Source organism: Myodes glareolus, chromosome 3, assembly GCF_982192425.1.
Source record: "Myodes glareolus chromosome 3, mMyoGla1.1, whole genome shotgun sequence".
NCBI lineage: Eukaryota > Metazoa > Chordata > Mammalia > Rodentia > Cricetidae > Myodes > Myodes glareolus.
Genome location: NC_142028.1, coordinates 26,719,643 through 26,735,020, shown reverse-complemented (window position 1 = coordinate 26,735,020; position 15,378 = coordinate 26,719,643). Strand labels below are relative to the sequence as shown.

The window sequence follows — 15,378 nt, the reverse complement described above, 5'->3', positions numbered from 1 at the left end:
TTCCTTCTCACGCACAGGGAAATGTCATTAACTCAGGAGGCAGTGACAGTGAATCTACTATGTATTTGCCAAGGCCAGACACTGGAGTCGCGGTCATCAGCGCATGGCTTGAACGAGGTTAGCCAAGGAGATACCATGGTTGCAAGGATTATTTAGAGAGTAGTTAATAGTGTACTCATCTGTCCATTGCTTTTGGTTCATCCATGCATCCATCCATGCATCCATCCTCCCTCTCCACACACTCAAGCTACTACAATGTTTTAACAGACTGGTGTTAAGTTCAATGTTATGGGAACCATGTAGAATGCAGTCCCGACTTCTGCTCCTGTTAGCATGTATTGCCTTAGTCTATAACTCCAAACAGTAAGCTAGAAATAACAATCAGAAAGAGGAGAGATCCACCATGACTGACATGTGTGGGGGAATATGGTTTCTCATCCCCTAAACTCTTTCCATACCATGGATATCACTAATGATTAATTGATTCTAAGTGAGTTTGTTCCCGGAAACTTTGTGTCACCAGGTTTGTGTCCACCGAGGCACCATCTACCCTGTGGGCCAGTTCTGGGAGGAGGGCTGTAACACCTGCACCTGCACCGACATGGAGGACACTGTCATGGGCCTGCGTGTGGCCCAGTGCTCTCAGAAGCCCTGTGAAGACAGCTGCCAGCCGGTAAGTGAGGCACAAGGGCTGGGTGCTGCATGGATCCACTGGGTAAGGAAGAGAGGAAGGGATGTGGGGGTGGGGAGGGAGGGAAGGAAGGAAGAGATTTTATTTATCTTCCTACCTATCTATCTATATTGAAAGAGAGAGGAGAGAAGGATGGATGGATGGATGAATGGTTGGATGGATGGATAGAAAGGAATAAAGAAAGAATATAGCATATTTCGAGGGGTTTCCTTTAACGAGGCCATGTTTCCTAAAGTTCCACGCCTCCTAATATTCAGTGAAATTCTACATCCCATGGTTTAATCCGTTGATAAAGTTGGAGTCCTCATTATCCAGTCACCACTCAAAGACCCCACTTTTAAACACCGGTGCCTGTTGGTCAAACCTTCAACGCATGAATGTTTGGAACAGCACTTCAGATCCAGGCCTCAGAAGGTTGGGTAAAATGAAAGAAGTGTGAGAAAAAGATTGTCCCGCGGCCCTTCTGTGGTCTGTCCTTGGCTAGTGGGTGTGGCTGTTGCGTGGTTTTAAGTCCATACTGGTTTGAGCAGAGCCACAAGAAAATGTCTTCATCTGCCTTGTGTCGTCCACCCTCAGACACCACCCCAGCTCACCCTAGAACAGACCCACACGGAGTCTTCTGTAATCATACCTTCTTACATGCATGGCAGTGTTTCCACACAGACTGGCAATTTTGGGATCACTTGAGGTCTAGAACATGTGACCTGTACTCCCCAAATTCTCTCACTTGTTCTAGAACACTGAGGGTTGTTCAGACCCTAGAAGGAGGGACCATGTATCCTTAGGGAGACCTGTGGGTCAGACAAGTCTCACAGGCTTGATCCTGTGTCATCGCTATAGTCTAGTGAAGCCAGACATGTTAGAGCAGAGTTGCTGAGCAGGCAGGTGCATGCACCTGCAATTGCTGCTGTCAGTATCCGCAGCAGGGAAGGCTGCGCTCTCAAAGCTGTTTGGGGGTATAAGGATGACGGGGCAAGTGTGGGCTTCGGAATAAGCTCTGGAAGGGGAGAACTTTCCACTTGCCTGCTGTGCTACCTACAGAGGGACTCACGGAACTGCTGATGCCTTTGGGAGAGGATGCAGCAGAATCCACAAAGGCCCCTTCGGGAGCTCCCAGCTTGGAAACTCCACTGGTCTCTATTCCATCCCATTGACCATTGGCAGAGATGGTAGTAACGTTATCTATCAGACATGAAGAGAGGTGTTAGAGCTCATTTTTATAAACTCAACACCCAATGTTTTGCAATATTTGTGTTGCTTCTTTAAGGATTTCATAATGTATACTGAATATATTTATACTTCCCCAAACTCTTCCCATTACCAACATTTCCACTCTCCCACCATGACCTACCCAACTTTGAGATTTCTTCTTCTCCCATTGAGTTTGTGTTGTCCAGCTCACCTTGGGAGTGGGGCCAACCTACTAGGGGTCAGTTACATCATTAAAGAAAATGGACGCTCTTCTCTCAGATGCCTCCAGCTCCTCAGCTGGCAGTGGGGTTTCATTCACCTTCCCCACCCTATGGTGGGATTCTGTCTGTCCGGAGCTTGAGCAGGCCTGTGCATGATGTCACAATCTCCACGAGTCCACATGTGCAGCTGCCCTGTGGTATCTGAAAACCCATTCCCTTGATGTCCTCCACCACCTCTGGCTCTTACAGTCTTCCTGCCCCTTCTTCCACAAAGACCCCTGAGCCTCAGAGGGGAGAAGTGCAGTACAAATGTCTCAGTTAGGGCTGAGTACTCTGTAGTCTTTTATTCTCGGCATGTTGAGCAGTTGGTGTCCTTGCTCTAGTTTTTTTTCATTGGAGGATTTTGATTTCAAGGGATAGAACCCATTTACAGTAACTATAATAAATAATCTGCAGGAAAGATACAGAGGAACCTTCTAGAAATGAATGGTGTGGTATATGGGAAGGCAGCACAGTCATGTGACATTTCTTTTTTCTTGTCACATCCGTGGCAATGCATAATGACAAGGACACTTTCTGAGACACATGCTGTTGGGTGACTTCATAGTTGGAAGAACACGACAGAAAGTACTTATACAAACCTGGATGGTGTATGTGTATTCGGCAGGCCTCTTGATGTCATCTAAAGACACACTCAGCATGAGGTGGCTTCCAGTGTGACATGATTTGTTTTCAGTAATTTCTTTTTATTTTACAAGTAGCAGGAATACATTAAAAAATAATGGTGATTGTATCGTGCATACACAGACTAGTTGCGCAGGCATTCAGTAGGTTCTGCACATTGGTGGCAGTGTGTATGCCACCTTTTTATGTGGCTGATTGGGTCATAGGTCTCTTGACAGTGATGTCACAAGCATGAGAACAATGCACTATGCTAGCCTGTTAGGATGCTAGAGGATAGGAATCCGCTCTAATACATTTGTTTGCTAAAATAAGCAGAGAAAATACTGAGACATTGTTCGCTATGTAGCCCAGACTGGCCTCAAGCTTGTGATCTTCCTGTTGCAGTCTCATGAGTCCTGGGATTGCAGGCATGTGCCAGACAGAATGCCTGTTTCCATTGTCATGTTAATCAGCCACTGCCATACACGTGGCCCATTGTTGATTGAAATGTCAGTATGGTACAGGATAATGTTTTATTCATTCTCCCGATATTTATAAGAAGAAAGAAAAGTAAAGGTTGTTCTTTATACTTGTCAATAGGAAATGAGGGGCCAGCATAGGAAGTGGAGTTGGCCACAGCTCTTCAACTCATCAAAGTTTGAGTGACTTAGAGCCCACAGCCCATTCTGTTAGCCAGTGCAACCCAAGTTTTATGGTTTGAATATGAAATAGAGACTCCTGTGCTGAATGCTTGGTTCCAGGTGGTAGGGCCATGTGGGTGGTGACACCTGTATTGAATACTTGGTTCCCAGGTGGTAGGGCCATGTGGGTGGTGGCACCTGTATTGAATACTTGGTTCCCAGGTGGTAGGGCCATGTGGGTGGTGGCACCTGTATTGAATACTTGGTTCCAGGTGGTAGGGCCATGTGGGTGGTGGCACCTGTATTGAATACTTGGTTCCAGGTGGTAGGGCCGTGTAGGTGGTGGCACCTGTATTGAATACTTGGTTCCAGGTGGTAGGGCCGTGTAGGTGGTGGCACCTGTATTGAATACTTGGTTCCAGGTGGTAGGGCCATGTAGGTGGTGGCAGAAAGTGCAGGAGGTAAGGCCGACCTGGAAGAATTGGGAGAGTGTCTGTGAGGTTTGAATCTGGCTTCCATCCCTGTTTGGTTCCCTGTTTCCTGTTCTGCCATGAGGAACTTGGTCACAGAAACATAGAAGTCACTAATATCCCCGATGGTGCATGTACCAGTGGGATTCTGGGAAGAAGGATGGGGTCTTCAGCATATGGCCCCCAGATACAGGGGACATGGCGTCAGAACTCCATCTGCATGTCAGTCATGGTAATCATGGTTGAAGGATTGTCCTGCTAAGGACATTAGGCATTTACTTTTCAGTGGTGAATGCCTGCAGGGTGGGTGGCTATACTTTATACTCTCTTCTCTTAATTTGAGAGCCAGTGGAAACAGGATGCAAAAGGGAGTAAGTTGGAGGGTATGAGATGAGTCTTTTGACAAGACATGACAATACACATGTAAGCTATAGAGTTTGGGGGAATAATGGAAAAGGAGATGAAGAAAACATTTGTTTTGTTTTACTCTTCTGAGATTGTTATGAGGGTGATTTAGCAAGAGGAATTCTGTAGTATGGCTGAGGCATCTGGGCATGAGAAGCCAGTGGGTCTCTGGGATCAAGGTAGCCAGGGATCGTTTGTAATATTGATGGTGTGAGGTGCATTAGAAGACCAAAGGAGTACGGCCATCCTGATGACTCGGCACTTTTAGAGGTTTTAGGGAGGTATACCAGATGCCTGAAGGCATTGCTTAACTCCCCCAGGTTTCCCTGGGGTCTCTGCTTCCCTCGTGGCCTTTGGCATGTCCTGTTTTATAGTGGAAAGTGTATAGAGTATATTATCCCTGTTCGTCAGCTCTTCCGTAGCTCCCTGCACCTCATCTGTGCACAATAAATGACTTGAGTCTTAGTTGATAAAAGGCTGGGGACAGCTTGCTACGCACCGCTGTGACGCGGGTAGGGATGTCAATAAGTCCCATGGAGACCGTGTGAACTTGAGCTAAGTCTCTGGGGTGGTTGCACTTCCCCAGGGAAGCAGTGTTGGTACCTCTTCAGATTTGACCCTGCGCTTGAGTGTGCCTGGGGAGCCACGTATACTTGGCATCCCTGCTATCTGGATCAGCCAGCTATTCCTTCTTTCTTAAGGACATAGCCTCAAGGTGAAGCCTTGTCCTGGGTTCTTTGCTCCGGCTCCAGACTCAGCCACGCCACGCTGTCATTGCCATTTTTTGCACATGATGCTCACAGAAAGATTTTAATCTGAGGGTCTTTTTTTTTTTAAAGATTTGTTTTTAGTTTTAATTTTAGATGCATGATCTACGTGTGTGCACTACATGTGTGCCTGCTGGCCACACAGGTCAGAAGAGGCATTGGATCCCCTGTAACCAAAGTTACACATGGTTGTGAGTTACCATGTAGTCTCTGTCATTTTCTTACTGCATTTTTTTTTAATAGACGCTATAATGTTAAACTACTAGGTAAATGTCAAGGATGCTCACGTCTACAAATCAGTGTGCTGGTTGGCTTTGCATCACTATGACAAAGCACTTGAGAAAATCAACTCGGAGGAAAGGTTAATTATGGCTCACGGTTTCAGTCTGTGGTTAGTCATTCTCTTTTCAGGGAGGCAGAATATCACTGCGGGGAATTTGTTGTGCAGCAAAGAAGTTTATCTCATGGTAGTCAGGAAAGGGGAGAGATGGAGGGAGGGTACAGAGGCAGACTGGGTGTAGCGTGAATTCTAATTGGTCTTAATAATTAAAACCTGGAGTCAGATATTAGGGGGTGAAAGCTGAAAGATCAGAGAAGCAGAGCAGCCAGCCACTAGAGAGACCTTTCACCTCTACTGATGCTCAGACCACAGGGGTGATCCTGTCCTCAGACTGTCTCCCCAGACTATATCCTCAGATTGTCGTCTCCCCAGACTGTGTCCTCAGACTGCACTGAGCTCCTGTCTCCTCCCGCCGTATATTCCTCTCTCCACCCAGCCATATCACTCCCGTCTCCACCTCCCTAGTGCTGGGATTAAAGGCGTGGGATCCCAAGTGCTGGGATCACCTTTGTGTGAGCTCTGTTTTTCTTTTAGACAGATTCAGTATTTATTTCCCAGGGTGGCCTTGAAATAACAGAGATCCCTCTGTCTCTGTCTCCCGAGTCCTGGGATGAAAGGCGTGTTCCAATACTGCCTGGCTTTTTGTGGCTTAACGCTGCACTCTGATCTTCAGGCAAGTTTTATTTGTTAAAACAGAAACAAAATATCACCACAGCTGGGGTCCAAGAGTGTCCTTCCAGGGCAAACGCTCAGGGATTCAGTTTGCTTCCATCAGGCTCTGTCTCCAGAATTTTCTACCACCTCGCAGTAGTACCACAGGCTAGGGAACAACATGTGGGAATTTAGGGGACATGTAAGAGCCAAAGCATTGCACACGGTGAGAAATGCTAGGATCAAGATAAGCGTTTGCGCAGGTCCTCACCACAGAGCAAAGACTAGAGCACAGGCATTCGGAGATTGTGTTGCAGTCAACAAGCTACCCTAGGTTTGGCTACGGTCAGATTCTTTAGGTGTGTCTAACTGAACTCTGGACTGTCTTCAGTATTCATGCGCACTAGGTGTTGGTCTCAACATGGGATATTCCGGAGGGGGTGTTGATCTCTTCAGTCAGCAAAGACCTAGCGTAGCGGAGTCTCTTGGTCACTTCTTGGTGTGATTCTGAGGCTAGTGGGCAGCAGGGATGAAAATATCCAGCCCACATGCCTTGGATAGCCCCAGGGATCAGCAATCCTGAAGCTCAGGTCAGCCCTGTTTCTCAGCTTGGCCTCCACTCCGTGTTTTTGTTTTTCAGGGCTTCTCTTACATTATCCGCGAAGGGGAGTGCTGTGGAAGGTGCCTGCCCTCTGCTTGCAAGATTGAGGCCGGCTCTCTGCGGGGAGATTCCCACTCTGCCTGGAAGAGTGTAGGTTCGGGTCCCGGGGAAGGGGGAGAGGAAGGTGTTGAAGTCTAACCTAGGAATCCATTTTGCTGTCCGTCAGTTCTGGCCTGGTTTTCTTCTTCCTCTTCTTTGCTTCTCCTACAGGAGCTCATCTGGCGATTGGTACTGTTGGAATCCCAGTTGGGTTCCCTTTACCCCTTAGGAACTAGTTAAGGCTCTCTCAGACTTCCCATTTTGTGGATTCGAGGAGAAGCCTGGTGGCTTCCCTGAGAGATCTATAAACTCCCAGGGACTTATGGTCTCCAGCTCATGGTGACTCTGAGGTCACGCAGTCCCTCAGTGGTGGTGGTGGTGGTGGGGGGGGGCTGACCTCATCGTCTTGGATAGTAGGTGGTCCATCAGGTTACAGAGGCTACAATCACTGTACTTCCTATACCATGCTGGTCAGCCCTGGACTTTGTCATTAACTTCCATAGAAACTTTCCCAATGGTTTGAGAGGGTGGAGAAACTTAGAATTCAAAGCAGCAAGTAGACTGTTGGCAAAGTTCCTCAGCGGTTCCTGCAAGTCTAGGTTTAGAATTTGGCTGCCTTGCTGGCCCCTGTCTCCTGTTCTTTCCTGTCTTCTCTGCCTGCGGAATTCCTTCCTGTAGTTCCGAGCAGCTTGGTTAGCTGTCTCCTGTGATCCCTGGAGATTCACTTTGGACAGCTCATCAAGCCATTTTCCTTGAAGTATTTTTTTTTGTTTTTTTGTTTTCTTTGACAGTTCCATATATTCATATAATCAATTACAGTCATTTCCATGTCCTGTTCCCAACTCTCTCCTCTCCTTCTTCACTGAAGCCCTTCTCTTAAAATGCCTCCCTCCTGTTTTCATGCCTTCCTTTTGTGTGTGGCCCACTGAGTTCAATTAGAGTTTCCTTCCCTGGTATGGATAGGAGGTTATTATTGAGAACATCAGTGGTTGCCCCCAAAAGTTTTTAATTGCCAATAGCCCCTTAAGGGGGCTTTGTGGGCTCTCTTGTGTGATACTATTTTTGGAGAGACATGACCCATCATTGATTTACCCAAGAATGGAAACCATTGACGGATCAAAGTATGGATACCAAATTTTAGCCTGGTAAACCAATGAGTTTTATTGGGGTTACTTATAGGCATATAGGTGAGAGGTTACTTGCAGGAGCAGAAATGACTCAAAGGAAGTTACATCAGCAAAGCTCAACCCAGCATGGGTGACAGCACACTAGAGTTGGAAACCTGGGGCCCACCACAGGGCCTGTAGGCAGCTCAGTGGGTTAGAGAGTGTTCTTTATAGGTAGTTCAGTTGGTCTGAGCCTCTTCCATGCTTCTTGGCTGGTTCCTTCTCTTACAGGCAACTCAGCTAGTCTTAGCTCCTTTTAGGAAGCTCAGCTAGTCTAGAGTGCCTTTGAGCAGTCTATAGCTTATATAACTTTGGAGGGGGGAGACCTAGTGATTCTGGTCAGTTTCAGCAACTTCCTGAAGACTTTTGAGTTGCATACTTTCCGATTTTAAGGAGTGTCCCTGCAGGACGGAATGTTTCGCCTCCTCTTACAACATCCTGTTTCTTAAAGACCTTCCTTCCAGATGAAAGCTTTGTCTGGGAGGAAATTGCTGTACAGCAGGCTTCCCCGCCTCCATGCTGAGGTTGGAGGGACCAGTCTTGTGCTGGTCTTGTGCAGATAGCTGCAGCTGCCGTGAGGTCCTGAATGCAACAGCAGGTCCTGCCTAGAAGGCAGTAATTTTGGCAGTACATCTCCCCATCTGGAACACATGTTCTTTCTACCCCTCTTCTATGATATTCCCTGAGCCATGGAGGGGTGCTTAAGCTGTCTTATTTAGGGCTGAGTGCTCTACCATTTCATATTCTTGGCACTTTGGCTAGTTATGAGTGCCCACATGAAAGTTCCAACTGTGTAAATGAGAAACTTCCCTGTCTCCCCACAGTTTTGGAGACGTTATTTTTTCTTTTTTTACCAGGTATACCAGGCTGTCCTCGAACTCATGCCTCTACCCACAGCCTTTTGAGTGTTGGGACTGCAGATGGGTACTATTATGCCGTGTCCAAGTCATTTTTACTAACAACAGAGAATTGTCTCCTAGATAATTATAGCTGATGTCAGAATCAGAAGTTAGAGAGGATGGAGTTGGGAGACACTAATCCCAGAGAGCCTCAGGGTTAGGGACATGTGACTATGGCCTAGGATCTAGTCAGGGTGACTTAGACCCAGACTTTTTGTGACAACCCCTGTCATTCCCTCTGTGAACATTACCCCGTGGTTTGGATTTTGATTTGAATGAGGACTCACCTTCAGAGCCCAAAAAATTCCCCAAGAACAGCATGCTGCCCCAAGATGTTGGGCCACAGCCTTGCCTGGCACTGCTGATAGATTTTGGTATTCTGCAGGTTGGCTCTCGGTGGGCAGTCCCTGAGAACCCCTGTCTCGTCAACGAGTGTGTCCGAGTGGAGGAGGCCGTCTTTGTGCAGCAGAGGAACATCTCCTGCCCACAACTGGCTGTCCCTACCTGTCCCACAGGCTTCCAGCTGAGCTGTGAGACCTCAGCCTGCTGTCCCAGCTGTCACTGTGGTGAGTCGGGCTGGCCAGGCCTGGCTGGGCCTGGGTTTACCTTCAGGACTCTTTCTCCTCAGCTCCCGGAATTCTCTGTTTGGCAATTCAGAGGAATGGACGCAATCTACTACAGCGGTCACTACTGCAGCTGGGAGAAAACAGATGAGAGGAGACAATGGGAGCTTTGTGCAGGCCGCTTTGCCTAGCTCTGAGCCCAGTGATGGCATTTTCCCCATCATCTTGTGCAATCCTCATGATACTCACTGGGGGGTGGATTTGTCTTGGGCCAGGTTTCTCTGACTTTGGAGCCACATTTTCTGTAGTAAAACATTGTTTCACCTAGGGGAAGGTATTTCTATCCCTGAACGCTGCTTGCATTCAGACAATCAGTAATAATAAATCATAAGCTCTATTTTTTTTCTTGCAAGCCCAGAGTACAACTGCCCCATCTGTCTCCTAAACAGGATCCCAGCTAACTAGTGCCTTAGAGGCTCTTCCATTAGGATGGGAAGTGAGGAATCGGGAAGTTCTTATCTATTGGTTGAAAGGGAACGAGAGGTCCTTGGGGCCCAAGTAGGAAGACTCACAGCACCCTGGAGGGTGGGGTTAGGGGGATGTGGAGAACTTTCAGAAGTCAGAGGGGGATGGAGAAGATTGGTAAGGGAGGTTTGAGGAGGGTGTGTCTATATCCGTGTGTTACCTCTCTCCCCAGAGCCTGTGGAAGCCTGCCTGCTCAATGGCACCATCATTGAGGTGAGCTGGAGCTGGTGGTGGCGTGGAATGGGGGTGTCAGTGGGAAGGGTGGGTATAGACTAATACGGAAATGAGGGAAAGCTGGAGACCTCTTTAGGGATCTTCAGCCTCATAGCCACAGTGGGGCTACATTGCCCACTCGTCAGGGCATGGACTGGCTGCCCTGCACTCACCTCCTGACCTGCACCCCAACATGTGGACATAGTTTTGTAGCACACGTGAAACACAGTCACAGGGTGTATTCCCTTCTAACACCTTCCCCACTGTCTGGCTACCTCTCTTTCTTTTCCCCCATGTCCACACTTAAGGTGGGAGGCGGGATGGAATGGCCACCAGAGGCAGGGGATACATCATCTCAGTGATGGCTACTAGCAGCTATAACATGGGGGCTGGCTTGTTGGGGTTTCTGTCCCGCCCGGTACCCCACAGCCGGCAAGCCCCAAAGAAAATCACACAGTGATCTCCGTAAGTTATAAAACTGATTGGCCCATTAGCTCAGGCTTCTTATTAACTCTTGTAGCTTATATTAACCCATTATTCTTATCTATGTTAGTCGCATGGCTCAGTACCTTTCTCAGCCGGGCAGTTTACATCTTGCTTCTCAGTGGTCTGGGCAGGAATGGAAGGAATGGGCTTCCTCCTTCCTAGCCTTCTCCTGTTCTCATTGCCCTGCCTCTACTTCCTGTCTGATTGACCCACCTATACTTCCTGCCTGGCCAATCAGAATTTATTTAAAACATGATTGACAGAATACAGACAATTCTCCCGCACCAAGCAGCCTCAGGCAAGTAGGCAGGCTTGAGGGGGTGAGGCAGGAGGAGTGCCAGGCTTGTGGGAAAACCTGACTCTGGTTCTGTTTCCAGCCTGAGAAAAGCGTGATGATTGACTTGTGTACGACCTGTCGCTGCGTTGTGCAGACAGGGGCCATCTCCAGATTCAAGCTGGAGTGCAGGAAGACTGCCTGTGCGTCCTGCCCCACGGTAAGAGCCTCTGAGGGACTAAGGGATGCTCAGCCTCTGTGGGGCCCAGCAACAGGACCTCACTGGGTTCCTTAAACCTTGCCTTTGTTCTGATTATGGCCACTATCTAACAACTATCAGGACACTTACCCAAACTGCGTTCCTCAAAAATAATTGCAATTTAGTCTTACAAATTTTAAGCATTTTTTTTTGTGTTTTTAAAATATAAACACAATATTTTCAAGGCATTTGATGCTATACTCACAGCTCTGTATCTTTAAAAACATATTTTAAGAAACTTTACCACCATTCTCTGAAAACATTAAAAAATAGTCAAGAAATATTTGTGAGACCCTTGTAACATGCAAGACGCTACACGGCCTTCACCTAATGGATGTGTCCTAATGTATACAATCTACTTCTCATTAGTAGGCATTCCGGTCATTTAAATAGTTCATCTCGAGGCTAGGGAGATGGCTCAGGGGGTAAAGCACTTTCAGCGCAAGCATGAGGATCTGAGTTTGGATCTCAGGAACTCACATAAAGTTGCATGCAGTAGTATGCCTGGAATCTCACTGCTCCTACAGAGAGACAGGAGGCAGAGACAGGTTCCTGGAAGCCTATGGGCCCTGGCGTAGAGGGTGGTGAGCAACAAAGAGACCCTGTCTTGAATAATGTGGACAGCCTGAAGTGGCCCTCTGACCTCCACAAGGAGCCTGTGGAAAATAAATTCCTATGTGCGCACATGCACACACACACACACACACACACATACACACACACACATACACAACACTCTTATTCTTTATTTTTTGTCAAGTTGTGATTCTCAGTTGTTCTGGATACATTCTTGAGGAGAGTACTGACAAGTAGATAATTTTTGTTTGGTAGGTGAAGAAAAAAATCAATATGCCATAGTTTAAAAGCATATTTTAGTTTAATCTACTCTTAATTTTAATTGACACATAAGTTACATGTATTTGAGGTGTGTGATATTATTATTTTATTATAGCTTTTAGTCCTGTGTAACAGGGATATTGTAGACCTCACAAAGGCTGATGGGACCTAAGTGTCTGAAGAGGCCCCAGTTTCTCCTCCAGCTGCCCTTTGTGTTTGGACTTCAGTTGTTTTAGGCAATACGTTGGTAAATGAGGTTCCTGTGAGCTTGAGGCATGAATTTTCACAGTAACTCAGGTGACACCAGCGGGGTCTTCCTGTCAGCTCTACAAAGACACAGGATGTGGGGGGCAGTCGGGGCCTCTATGAGTATGGCAGATCGCAGGGGAGGTGGAACCTGGAAAGGACAGGGACAGGGCAAGGGACAGAGTGGGAGCGGAGAGGTCATGTGTGTGCTTCCCGCTTTTATCAGAATAGGGACATGTGACCTACATCTGTGTTTTCCATGACACTTACACAGTGTCAGGCTCAAGGCGGGACTTAATGGAAGGTCAGTGGAATGGACTGCCCTGTGGGAGCTCTTTCTGATAGCGTGGTTCGGTTCAAAGAGAAGGCTTATGCTTTGATGAAAAAGAAGTCAATTAAACACAGATTCTTAATCTTTTGTGAAATTGCAGTTGATGTTTTAGGATTTGGGGTTTAGCATGTGCATGCAAAACCAGCTCCTCCTACAGCCGCTGAGGCCTTCATCATGGAGTCTGGAATTGCAGGCCACCTTTCTCCTTTGCTGTCCACTGGCCTGCATCCCAGGCAGTGAGGAAACAGACTCAGAGATTCACACCCTTGTCATTTGGAAGCTGAGCTGGGGCTAGGGTAGGGGGTGGGACTGTAGCCTGTGTAGGTGCTGGAGGTCTATTGACGTCCCCCCCAGCAGCAGCGCCCTCTGGTGTTCAGAAAGTGTGGAACAGTCACTTCCTCTGCCTCCAGAGGTGCTGTATGTATTTGAAAACCACATGCCCATGTTGTTCTATTATTATTCCTTTTTTCCTCCAACAGTTTAATAACTTGCTAGGGCAGTGTGGCCCTCTCTAGCATCACTAGATTAGCCGCCTTCTACATATTTTGCAAACTTTGCTGAGAATTGCCTCAGCTGGTCCTGTTGTAGGTGGGTATCTTTAATTGGTCTTGATACTCCTTGAAGGACCTCAGTAAGGCTCTGGGGGCAGGGCAACCGCAGTCAGTGACATCTAGGTAGACCTCTTTGCTGCCTCCATCAATACACAGTGTTAACATCACCTCTCACAGAGACCAGAACAAGATGGTTTGTGCTGAGTGGGGAGATGAGGTTTGAAAGATGCGCATAGGGAAAGTGTGAAGAAGAGAGGCCACTCTGCCGCGAACTGCTCAGCTGACTTCCCACAAGATGAAGGTCGAATATAAATGTCCAGGATGGAGGACGGGGAGCAGCCAGCAGATAGAAGCAGAGGGCAGGGCAGGGAACTAGGCAAGACCTGAAGGGCATGAGCAGGGTGAAACAGTTGCCAGGGGTGTGGCTAGCAAGGCGGAGCTTTGGGACAAGGTGGGACAGAGGAAGCAGAGCTAAAATGGCTATAACTAGGACTTCCTGGCTGTAGCAGGGATGTCGCTGGCGGGCTGGAAACTTGTCCCCTGATGGAGGAAGAGTTGGTCTTCTCTTGCAGTGATTGGACAGTCCAGTGATAGCCAGAGACAGTGTGTGTGTGTGTGTGTGTACTTTCCACAATAAATTGAATGTTTCATGGGATGTCCAGGGAGTGGCACCTGCTGGCAGTGGCCACCTGGGTGTCGAGCTGTGCTCAGGCAGACCTTCTTCCTGTCCCCTTATTGTTCTGGGCCTAGCAATGGCTGCAACTACTTCACAAGGCAGCAGACATGGTGAGGGGCGGGGGTGGGGGATTGTTGGGAGGGGAAGAAACCTGTTTTCCTTCACACACTCCTGTGCTGATGCATAGCCTTCTGGTTTCCAAGCCCCCACCATCCCTGAAAACTACAGCTTCCTTATTCTCCACTCTCCTGCTCTTCCCTTTCTATTCCTTTGCCCTTCCTAGTCCTCTCTGCTTTCTCTACTCCTGGCTGGGCTCTGCCTCCCTGGTGTGTGGGCTGCCCTCCCAGCCACTCTCTACCCCTTCCTACCACAGCCCCTTCTCCACTTGTAGCTGTCTCCTAGCTTCTTGGGTAGAGAGAAGCTTTGCCCCCTTTTCCTGCTCAGGACATCAATTCCTATTCGGTTCTGCCACTCGCCAAAAATGCCCCAATACAAGCTCCCGTGAAACCAGCCTGACGGAAGCTTCACTGGACTCAGAACCAATCAATCAGTCACATTCACCCCATGTCTAGTCCTTCTCCTTTCTTCCTCTCTCATTTTCCTTGCTAGTACACCTTCCAGGGATTGTGCATTTTCAAACCAGATTCAACTTCACGATTGAAACTCTATCACATAGTCCTCAATTCCAATAGCATCATTTCAAAGTGGTGCTTTTGACCCCTGGCCCAGGCTTCCTGCCTGTGTGTTGAGCTCCATCCTCATGTTCCACCCCTAGAAGGCACATCAGTTCATAGGTTGATTTATGAGGAGCAAATTACTTAAATTCACTTCTGGGCAAGCTTACTGATGTCTGCCCTTCCTGTTGGCAGAGACTTCATTGGGGATGTAAAACACGTTGGTTAGAGTTTTGTTTTTGTTTTTGCTTTGTTTTGTTTTCCCTGTATTTCAAGATAGAATCTTATATTGTAGCCTAGGCTGGCCTAAAACACAAGAATATTTATCCTGCCTCAGCCTCCCGAATGCCAGGATTAGGCATTAGGCTCTATGCTTAGAGTGTTCTAGAGTTTTGTCATGGGTCTTCCGGACTCCAGTGAATAGTTCCAGTGTGGTGATCCCTGAAAGTGGCCAAGTGAAAGCAAGAATGGCAAGAGTTGATATTTTCAGAACTAAATCTATATTTTTATTTTATTTATTTCTGTGTGTTCTCTCTCCCCTCTCTGTGTGTCTGTGTTTACATGCAAAAGCCAGAGGTCAGCTGTCCAGCTTGCCTTTTAGACACGGCCTCTCATTTTAAGTTTTTGTTCAAGAAATCCACATTTCAAGGCCATGAAAATACTCTTTTTTATTTTTTAAAGGGTTATAGTTTGAGTTTTGTGTTTAGATCTATAACCACTGAGGATTTAGTTTTGCATGCGTGTGTCCCCCCCACATATATACATACATGCACACTCCCCCAGTGCACCCCTACACACACACACACACACACACACACACACACACACACACACAACCCCCACCAACAGTATTTAAGCCACACCCGCAATGTGGTTATCTAGTGATTCCAGCACCATCTATTGAGAGATTCCCTTTCCTCTCATTGAGTTATCTTGAT

At 47.5% G+C, this 15,378-nt stretch overlaps 1 protein-coding gene across 2 annotated transcripts in view; it reads left to right on the top strand.

Annotated features, from left to right (window-relative positions):
- The window catches only part of Vwf (von Willebrand factor), a 144,038-nt gene that overhangs the window by 120,706 nt on the left and 7,954 nt on the right, over positions 1-15,378 (top strand). For both annotated transcript variants that reach the window (XM_087904192.1, XM_087904193.1), the window contains exons 43-47: positions 524-673; positions 6,681-6,791; positions 9,191-9,371; positions 10,066-10,106; positions 10,970-11,086. In XM_087904192.1, coding sequence (XP_087760318.1) covers positions 524-673; positions 6,681-6,791; positions 9,191-9,371; positions 10,066-10,106; positions 10,970-11,086 — 600 coding nt within the window. The remainder of the gene's footprint in view (positions 1-523; positions 674-6,680; positions 6,792-9,190; positions 9,372-10,065; positions 10,107-10,969; positions 11,087-15,378) is intronic.